This window comes from Indicator indicator, chromosome 30, assembly GCF_027791375.1.
Source record: "Indicator indicator isolate 239-I01 chromosome 30, UM_Iind_1.1, whole genome shotgun sequence".
Lineage (NCBI taxonomy): Eukaryota > Metazoa > Chordata > Aves > Piciformes > Indicatoridae > Indicator > Indicator indicator.
In genome coordinates this window covers 4,037,308-4,047,425 of record NC_072039.1, presented here as the reverse complement: position 1 = coordinate 4,047,425, position 10,118 = coordinate 4,037,308, and the positions used below count along the sequence as shown (strand labels likewise).

Sequence of the window (10,118 nt, the reverse complement as noted above, 5' to 3'; positions counted from 1 at the left end):
GGCTTGGTCCTGTAGCACAGTGCTGAGCTATGCACATGCTTTAATCTTAATCCATGTGGGAAAGTGGAACCCTCACCTGTCCTGCATGCTGCACTTTTTCAGTTCTCCAGCTTGGCATTTAGGGCACAGGCACCAGGTTTGGGCACAAATGCTGCTCAAGACTCTGTTTCCTTCAGCTGTTGTGCTCTTTTGGGTGGATGTGATCAAGGGCAAGACTCAGTTTAGCAAGTGACTCAGTAGCAAACACCTGTGGTGAGAAAAACATCCATCAAAAGAACAAGGGAGAGGTCCCTGCCAGGGCTCCACCTTGTTCATGGGGCCTCTCCCGGAGGGGAGGGTAGCAGGCTGGGGGCCTGTCAACCGCCTGCTCAGGGCAACTGCTCAAAGCTTGAATGGTGGCCAAGGGGTAAAGTGAGGACTGGTTGTCAATTTGGGCCCACCTGGGGTATTTTTGCTGGTTTTGCTGCTTTTTATTTTAGAAATACTGTAGAAAGTATTTCCGTGGTCACCGCGCAGCGGTCCCGACGCTCCTCGACCCCGACGCTCCTCGACCCCGACGCTCCTCGACCCCGACGCTCTCGACCCCGATGTCTGACCTCGCTGCTCCCCAGGGGTCGGAACTCGCCCACTGCAGCCTGGAACCCTGGGTGCCAGCGGCACGGCTCTATCCCCACCGCCGGCCGCTAGGGGGCAGCAGCGCTGTGCACTGCGCCTCCCGTCGCGGAAGGGCCACTTCCGGCCCACGTGGGCCATGCGGGCACATGGCCGCGGTGAGCGGGGCCGTGGCGGGGCAGGGGAGCAAATGGAGTGGGGCCGAGGCGGACCGGACCGGGAGCGGGGACGGGCGCGGCTTCGACAAGAAGAAGCGGAGCCAGGGCGGCCCGGACCATCACGGGGCAGCATGTAGATACTGGAGGGTTGGGGAGCTGACGTGCTCCGGGGCCTTCTGAGAACTCCCGGGTTCCCCTGTAGGGCTTCTCCTGTCTCCATCCCATGTGGTGGCCGGGTCTCTGTATGATGTTTCTTCCTGCCGCGGGGTCCACGCTGGGTTCTCCCGTCGTGGCTCCATCCCTCCAACGCGGGTATCGTTGCCCGGGTGGGTGCTGTGGGGCTGTTCTGCCTCTCCGGTGCGATTCCTGAGCCCCCTGTCCCGCAGAACATGTCGCCGGACGAGGATGTACAACGGCTCCTGATCCAGTTCCGGGACGAGGCAGGGGAGACCCTGGGCTCCCCTTTCGATGTCCCGGTCACCATCACCCCGGACAAGCTGCAGTTGGTCTGCAATGCCCTCCTGCAGAAGGTGAGATACCACCCCCCCTCACCTCGCGTTCCCCAGGCACTCCCCGAGCCCATCCTGGGGCCGCCCCTCGCTACCTTACCTGCCGTTTCTCCCCCAGGATGAGCCGGTGCCCCTGGCTTTCTTTGTCCATGATGCTGAGATCGTGGCGTCGCTGGAGAAGACCCTGGTGGGGCAGAGCGTGGAGACAGAGAAGGTCCTGGATGTCATCTACCAGCCGCAGGCAGTGTTCAGGGTGCGGGCAGTGACTCGCTGCACCAGCTCGCTGGAAGGACATACTGAGGCTGTCATCTCTGTGGCCTTCAGCCCCACGGGAAAGTACGAGGGTCTGGCTGCGGATGTGGAGCTCAGGGTGAGACAGCAGCAGCTGGGGACACGGTGCTGAGCCAAGCTCTTCCTCCCTTTCCAGGTACCTGGCCAGCGGCTCTGGAGACACCACTGTCCGCTTCTGGGACCTCAGCACGGAGACGCCGCAGTTCACAGCCAAAGGTGGGGCTAGGGGTGTCCCAGGAGGGCAGCTCCTGACCGTCCGCTCTCAGAGACCATCGCTGTGCCTAAGGGGGATAAACAGACCAGAGCCTGGTTGCTGCCTGAGCCATACGGGCTGGGGCTGGGGCTCAGGCAGGGAGTAGCACTTGTTAATTAATGAAGTAGAGGAAGAGGGTCTGGCCAGGAGGAACAGGGAGGATTCCCCCCACCTCCAGTCCTGCCTCGTAGTGGCTACACACTGAGACACTGGGCACAGTCACAGCTCTCCACTCACAGGTGCTGGTGCTCTCTCTGCAGGTCACCGGCACTGGGTGCTCAGCATTGCATGGTCACCTGATGGCAAGAAGCTGGCCTCAGGCTGCAAGAACAGCCAGGTATGTGCTGGCTCCCCACTCATGTGGTGTGGGGCTAGGGGCTTTGGGAGCATGGAGACCCTCTGCAGCCCTGTTCTAAACCAAAATAAAGCTTGGTAAAGGGCTGTGAGGGCTTAGAGGTGAAGACTTATTTCCTGGGACATGATGGGTGTATCCAGTTGTTCTGAGCAAGATTCCTGTTCCCCAGAGGAGATTTGCACATGGATGTGTCGCAGTAGTTGCGATTGGCATCTGTGAACTCTGTGCCAGGCCAGGCTCTGTTGCCTCTTGCTGCTGAGCCCTGCTGTCTTGTGGCAGGCGCTTTTCCCTCTGTACAGAAAAGAGTCCAGGCTTTGGATGTGGTCCTTGGCAGACAGCTCCACCATGAGGGAGGTGTCTGGAGTGAGAAAGGGTATTTGCCTGGCCAAACCAAGGCTGCTGCTTGCATGACCTAGACATGCAGCAGCAGCAGCGTGCTCTGCAGCGCTGCTCAGACACAGCCAGATTTCCTCTTACAGGAATGTGCAGGAGGCTGTGCCCTGTCTGTGGAGCAAAATGTGTGCACTTAAGTTGCACTAAGAAGTGCCCAGGGAAGTGAAGTGCTCAATTAAAAGTGAGTCAGTGACCTGCTGAGCTGCAGAGTTGTAGTTACTCTCTCTGACCTTTGAACTGTCTGGGAGCAATGAGACCATGGAGCTGCTGTCCCATGCTCAGTATCGGAGCTGCTGCTCTGTCACACCACTGTGATACCAACCCCACGGAAAAAATCTGGGCCAGGCTGGCTTCTGCCCTGCTTTGGTGCTGTTCAGGCTTTAATCTAACCCAGGAAGCTGCTTGTCCTCTGTTAGCCTGTTTCTCCCAAGTTCTTAAATTGGAGATGACTAATGCCTTGGCTCTCTGGATGAACATTTATGTAGAGAGAGAAAAAACAGGAGAAAACCAGCATGTGTCCCACCCACGGAATCCGATGATAAGTAGCATTTAGCGCACTCTGGCTTTCATTGCGCTCTGCAAACAGTCCCTGGCTCTGGCTCAGGGTGTTCAGAGGCTCAGGCTGGCTTCCTGGGGACCTGTACTGGGTTTGATTTGAGGTGGATATTTCTGTGCAGCAGCGTTATAGGCAGAGAGGAGGGCAAGCAGGTCTCATTCTTTGACATGTCAGCTGACTGCTGCAGGGATCTGGAAGGGCATTCAGTCCTCCTGCCCCCTGCTTGTGCCAATGTAAATGCAACACCAAGGACACCTCTGCTTTCTAAATGAAGCCCGAAGGTCCCTGGGATTCACGTGATGCGTTTGGCCTGACACAACCCTCTTGCTTCCTCCCTTGGACAGATATTTCTCTGGGACCCAGCCACCGGCAATCAGATCGGCCGGGTGCTCACCGGCCACTCCAAATGGATCACATGTCTGTGCTGGGAACCACTCCACATGTAAGTGTAGGGACAGCCCAGCCCTTCCCCATTGCTCCTACAGAAAAGAGCAGCCTGACTCCAAGGGCGCTGCTCCTGTTTGCCTTTTTCCTGTTGTGGTGCACAGAGGGGGATTGCATGCAGGGGAACAGCCCCCAAGGTACGCCAGGAAAAATGTCTAGTTCAGATCCAGGAGTCCCAGTTCCCTGTGAAGTCACTGGGGAAGTCACTGCCAGGCTGTGCTTCTGCCCACATAGATGACATATGTGGTGGTAGAAAACACAAGGTTTTGATGGTGCTGGACAAACATTTGATGGGCTCCTCCCCAGTGTGCTTGTGCTGGGATCAGGAAAGCCTTCCTGCACAGTGCTCGAGGTCAGGCTCTGCAGAGCTCTCCCTTTCTGTCCTTTTGCATCCTGGTTGCCTTTGTCATCTGGTTTGTTTATCATGAGGGCTGATTAACTGCAATCCCCTTATCCCTTCCATTAGCTAAAGCTCTGTCTGGGGGAGATGGGTGGATGGGGTCAGTTGTAGCCAATAATCCAAGACACTGCAGAAATAAATAAACAAAAAGACCCCCTTCAGAGCAGAGCCCTGCAAATTGAATTTGCCAGAAGGAAACTCCAGCTATTTGCAAACAAAAACTGGATTAACCAAAACTGATTATGAAGGAGGATGAGGAAATGGAGAGGAGGGAGATGACCGTGCCAGAGCTCCACTCCTCTGTCCCCAGCCAGCTGCTCTCTCCACTCAGGTCCTCCACAACAGCAGGGGGGCCACACTCTTCCCTGCTGCTGCTGGTGCCAGGGACCACTCTTAACATTAGAAGTGTGCTGAGTGATAAGGCAATGTGAGAAGGACGGAGAGCTGTAGCTCTCCTCTTTTTGCTGGCTTGTTGGCAGCTGCTTCCAGGTGTGTTGAATTTGTCTCCCTGAGCCATGTGGATGGACATTGCTGCTTTCAGCCCTGCCACTCTGTGTTCACACATTTCCTGCTGGAGCTGAAGTGTGGCACACTCGGCACATTGCCATTGCTGTCACTCTGCACTGCCTGCTTAAGGTAGAGTGCCCACCCTGCCCAAGGCTCTCCCCAGCCAGTGCCCAAGGAAGATGCTAGGTTGTGTCCCATTGTTAACCAGTGGGATAAAGCTGCCTCCAGTGAAGACAAAGGTTATTGCCAAGAGCTAAGGTGCCAGGTTCACCCTGGACTGATGCCTCCAAAGTGCAGTCGTGAACTGGTTTAGAGGGAAGCATCCATCTGCCTCTTCCCTGTCTTGTGGCATGTTGTTCTCTGCAGGTTGGTGTTCTGCTCCTGCCTGGCCTCTCTCTGTTCTTAAGCCACAAGAGAAAGTTGTCTTTTATTGACTTCTGGGCACTTGAATCCCCTGGGGCTGATGGAGGAAGGCCTCAGTGGAGGAGCTGTGTGCACTGTGCAATTGGATTCAATCTTCTTTCTGCACAGAAACCCAGAGTGCCGGTACCTGGCAAGTGCCTCCAAGGATGGCAGCATCCGCATCTGGGACACCCTGCTGGGCAGGTGTGACAAAATCCTCACCAGCCACACACAGTCTGTGACGTGTGTGAAGTGGGGGGGCGATGGCTTGCTCTACTCTTCCTCCCAGGACAGGACCATCAAAGTCTGGAGGAGCCAGGACGTAAGTGAGACAGGCAGCACTGGGGCTGCTGGTGAAGGACCCTGGTCATGCTGTGTTGTAGCTTTGCTCCTTGAAAAATAGAGATGCAGAGTGTGTGCTGCATCCTCAGGACCATCTAGAGTCTGTTGCTTGACACCATCTGGAGGGGGGTAGCTGTTGTGCAGTGTTTTCATCCCTGAAAGTGTCAGATAGGGCTAAAAGCTGGAAACATCCCTAGAGTGACAACAACCTGTGGTTTCCTTGCAAGGCCCCGTGGGTAACTCATTCCTGAAGCTGAGCAGTGCCATTTCTTCCCTGCTAAGCTTAGCTGCAGTCCTGCCTGCAAGCCAAGATGATATGGAAATCTTAGGGATGATCCTTGATGCCCAAAGGGTCTGGTGGGTCCTGCACAGTCTGGCTCTGTCCTGCCTGTCCATCCCTCTCTGAGCAGGTGGTTCTGTTTCCAGGGGGTCCTGTGCCGCACCTTGCAGGGCCATGCTCACTGGGTCAACACCATGGCCCTTAGCACTGACTACGTTCTCCGCACCGGTGCCTTCGAACCTGCTGAGGCCACCATCAACCCTCAGGATGTGAGAGGCTCCTGTAAGTGCAGCACCAGAATTGCAGGCTGGGAGAGGTGGTAGGGAGGATGCCAAGGACATCTGATGTCTCTTCATGCTACCACAAGCCAAAGCAATCTTGAGAGTTGGGAGTGTGTCCTGTGCCGGTGTTGGTCACCTTTCTTGTCCATGCTCAGGGTTGAGCAGTCAGGGATGGCAACTGTATTGCCAGTCTTGGCAACGAGAAAGTGGGTGAGCAGTCAGAAGTGTGTTTGCTTGGCCCATGGAGCCAGGATTTGCATTGACATCACAGAGTTATAAAGTTTCCTTTCACCTGTGCCCTGCAAATCTCTCATTTTTTCCCCTTTTTCTTTCCCTCTTTCAGTGGTAGAACTGAAGAAAAGGGCACAGCAGAGGTATGACCAAGTCCGGGTAAGTCTCTTTTGTCCTGCTGTCGTTTCTCACACTGTTACTGGTGGAAGCAGTAAATGTGCACAGCAGTAGTGTGCTGCTGAGCTCTGCACACCTGGGCTTGTACAAGGCTTGGGCTCTTTCATCCCTTTCTTAGGGCCAGGAACCAGAGAGGCTTGTCTCAGGGTCAGATGACTTCACGCTGTTTCTTTGGAGGCCAGCAGAAGACAAGAAGCCACTGGAGAGGATGACAGGCCACCAAGCATTGATTAACCAAGTCCTCTTCTCACCAGACACCCGGATAATAGCCAGTGCTTCCTTCGACAAGTCCATAAAGCTCTGGGATGGTAGGACAGGAAAGTGAGTTGGTTTGTTGTGGTGCTCATATGGGATCTGCATACAATGCCCAGGTTATGTGGAGATGGGCCCCAGTGTCATGACCAGGAGCTCCCTGCCATGTTCAGCATTTCTGTAGCCTGAGCTCAAGTGAAGTAATTCTGCTGCTAGGAAGTCCCTTGCTTGGCTCTTCTTGTGTTATGGGCTCTGTGCTTGGCCCAGTGTGTGCAACCCTACCTGTGTGGCACACGCTGCCGCTGCAGGGCTGGTTCACTGGGGCAGGCACAGCTGCTGTGGGATGGCATGTTCCACTTGGCTGATCCCCTGAAGACATGTGCATTGCACACTGTAGCCTGACCCAGTTTAAATGATTCTTGTGCCAGAGAACAGCTTGTTCTGGATCATGTAAATTGCTGTAGTTACAAGTGGTGCTGTTGGTGTTTGGATGCTCCTGTAAGCCCAGCTTTTACCCTTCAGTGAGAGTATTGGTGAGCTCTCTGGGGCAGAGCTCTTCTCTATAAATCAGCCTTTCTGCTGATGAGGTTGGCTTTCTTGTTGGTAGTTTTAACATTCCTTCTAAATCCAGATAGCTCAGTCAGAGAGAAGGATGTCTCTGTACAGTGAGAGCTTTGTGTGGCCTGCTGAATAAAGGTTTCTTGGCTGAGGAGTTGAGATGAAGAGTCATTGCCTAGAAGGCTCTGAGCCCATCTGGGAGGGTTTTTAAATCGACCGAACCACCTTTGGACTCTGTATAGCAATTGGCTGCCTTGTGTGTGCTGGCTCAGGGTGCGCGGTGCCCTCCACGGCCGTGCTCGCTCACGGGTGGAGAAGAAATATGAAAGCTGGGCAAGGGGAGGTTTGGAACAACCCAGCTGCCTGCTTCTCTAAGAGCTTCTTCCTGCCTGCCCTCCCCAGGTACCTGACGTCGCTGCGGGGTCACGTCTCGGCTGTGTACCAGATCTCCTGGTCGGCCGACAGCCGCTTGCTGGTGAGCGGCAGCAGCGACAGCACACTGAAGGTCTGGGATGCCAAGACAAAGAAACTGGCCATTGATCTGCCTGGCCATGCAGACGAGGTGAGGGGGTTGGCCCAGCCAAGCTGTTCGAAGGAGGCAGGGATGACTCCTCCTCCCAGCAGAGATCGCTGAGTCTTGCCTTAATGCTAGGTGTATGCAACGGACTGGAGCCCGGATGGCCAGAGGGTAGCGAGCGGAGGGAAGGACAAGTGCCTGCGGATGTAAGTCACCTGTGGTCTGTCCACAGGGGGTGTTTCAGCTACTCCATGTGTCCCTCAGAGCTGCAGTCTCCTTGCAGGGATCTGCAGTTAGGGCATGATCTCCTTTCAGAGAGCACAGCACTGGGGCAAATCCCAGCCTAGAGACCTGACCTCCCTCAGGGCAGCAACTGCTGCTGTCCCCTGGGACATGACTAGAAAAGCAGAATTGCTCCAGCTGAGCAGTCAGTGGTCAGATTTAACTCAGATGTTTTGGCTTCTGGAGAGCAGAAGGGATGGTTATACCAGACAGTTAGACCCTTTCTTTCTCATCTTCTTCCTTCTCCCAGTTATGCAGAAAGACAAATTCCTGTGCACTGGTTGCTGTCTGAGCACAGCTGGACAAAGGAGCCCAGACCACAGTTCCTTCATGGGCTGCTCTTGAGTAGTACCTGCTGGGCTGTGTGGCAGTGCCAGTGCAGGGACACAAGGACACAGCAGCTTTTCTGTTTGCAGATGGCGTCAATAGGAGCAGCAACATGAAGCCACTGGTCCTGTCCTGAGCTGTCCTGTCCTCAGCACAGTCTGCCTGGGACATCTGAGAGGGGATGGACAATGGAGGCTGACCGGAGCACAACTCCCACTTCCTGTTGGCTGCTCTCCCTCATGGACTCTTTCCTTACATTTATTTAAGGAAATTTTAATTCTGGTTATTAATAAGAGCTGTGCTTTGCAGGATGATCTCCTCTGAACATTACAGGAGGGATCTCTTATCTGCCTCCATCTCAACTGGCTTTTTATTGACATTTCAGCTTTACAGCAGCCTACTGCCTTGAAAGAGGCAGTTGAAGGGGATGGCTCATGTGTAAAGAATCCTGCAGAGAAGAGGCTCTTAGTGGGAACAGAAAGGGTCATCCTTGTGTGACCTTCAGAGAGGGAGAGAGGAAGGGGAAAATCCAGCACATCATTACATAGCAGAACTGTTCTCGGCTGCACACCTGGGACAAAGATCTGCTGAGAATAAGGTCTTAGGGCTTCTCGTTATGCCAGCAAGGTTTTGCCTTTTCACTTAGCCCAGTTCCCTGTGGGCTGGGTCAGGCATTCTCTCTTAGTGATCCTCTGCATCCACAGCAGATAATTCCTTAACTCATCCGTCCAGTGTGCAACAGTCAGACTTCAAGTGACTACTAGAGCTGTGCTGAGTTTTCAGCTCTCACTGGCTCTTGGAAATGGGGAAATGAGGCACTTGTACCTCTGACCAGGGCAGAGAGCGCTCATTTCCCATCCACTGCTGGCTCAGGAGGGAAGGAAGGAACAGGTGGGGAAGGGGAAGGATGGAGACGGTGCTTGGGTGGGTTTGTCCCTTGCCCTGGATACGTGCTGACAGCAGGGCTGGGACTGTCCCAGAAAACGGCAGAACTTCGATTGCACAGAGCTGGCTCCTGGAATTTCTCAATTTCATTTACTTGCCCAGTGGGTAAGAGGGATTCACACTGCCAGTTGTGTATTTGTGAGCTTGCTTAGGAGCCTTTTATAAGTCAATACAGGCTTCCAACGATCATGAGGTATATAGACCTGGATTTAGTGTTTGTTTCCAGGAGGCTTGTGAAACAGTGAAGATCAAGACATGATTACTGAGGAGCAGAAATTCTATTCTCAGATGTAGTTGCAGTAAGTTAGCCTGAAGGGAAAAACATTCTCTGTAGTCCTTGTACTGAAGTTGCTACAGAGGGATTACTGCAACTCGGAACAGGATTTTGAGTCTCAGATGCTTTCCAGCTGCAGAAGCTGTGTTTTGGGACTTAATTCCTGCTGGCAGGATTGCTTTGGAGAATAAAGAGAGGGTGGTGCAGTAGCAGCTGCGTGCTTGTGTGCAAAGTTCAAGTGAGCAAAGGATTCACACAAAGGGTTAAATATTTCGTATGATGAGAACACAAATTGTGGTTCCTATTGGTGTCTGTCTCTGCCAGTCATGTCAGGAGGCTCTACCTTCATGGGGGTTTTTTTGGGAAGAACTCTATTCTGTACCTGGTCTTTCATCAGCATGCTTCCTCCAGCTGGTTCTTGCTGCCAGTGAAGGCCACATTGCATCCATCTGCATAAACAAAACGTTTCGTAATTCTCTAAGGTAAACTTTGTGGGGCAGGGTGATTTGAAACTGTCTGATAATTCTGCCTCCCCAGAGGGCCATACCCTTGGGATGGAGAGGAGCACATGTGCAGCTGATGGATCTCTGCTGACAGCCAAGACAGAAGCTTGCCCATTTTGCAAGTGTTTTGGGCTGCCTGTGCTGGAGGAAACAATTTCACCCTTGGGAGTTCAGCTCTGTGTCCCTGGGTTTCACTAGCTGAAAGCAGCAGCCTCTGCAGTGCCTGGTGGTGCATGGCTCCTTCTGAGGGAAGAAGTTTCATTTTCTCC

The 10,118-nt window shown here is 53.8% G+C and overlaps 1 protein-coding gene across 1 annotated transcript; it reads left to right on the top strand.

Annotated features, from left to right (window-relative positions):
- Window positions 1-761: 761 nt before the first annotated feature.
- NLE1 (notchless homolog 1) lies at window positions 762-8,372 on the top strand. The gene is made up of 14 exons (XM_054394539.1): window positions 762-903; window positions 973-1,082; window positions 1,142-1,300; window positions 1,398-1,615; window positions 1,707-1,786; window positions 2,084-2,160; window positions 3,472-3,569; window positions 5,010-5,202; window positions 5,649-5,784; window positions 6,127-6,173; window positions 6,310-6,512; window positions 7,404-7,563; window positions 7,654-7,724; window positions 8,217-8,372. Exons 1-14 carry the CDS (start codon window positions 762-764, stop codon window positions 8,227-8,229), a joined length of 1,707 nt encoding a protein of 568 aa, XP_054250514.1. The 3' UTR covers window positions 8,230-8,372.
- The last annotated feature ends 1,746 nt before the right edge of the window (window positions 8,373-10,118 follow it).

Bases quoted from the DNA above. Each gene is read 5' to 3' on its own strand.
- NLE1 (XM_054394539.1), top strand. From the start codon at position 762: ATGGCCGCGGTGAGCGGGGCCGTGGCGGGGCAGGGGAGCAAATGGAGT. The intron at 1,083-1,141 runs GTATCGTTGCCC...GCGATTCCTGAG, and splicing joins GCTCCATCCCTCCAACGCGG to CCCCCTGTCCCGCAGAACAT. The intron at 5,785-6,126 runs GTAAGTGCAGCA...TCCCTCTTTCAG, and splicing joins TCAGGATGTGAGAGGCTCCT to TGGTAGAACTGAAGAAAAGG.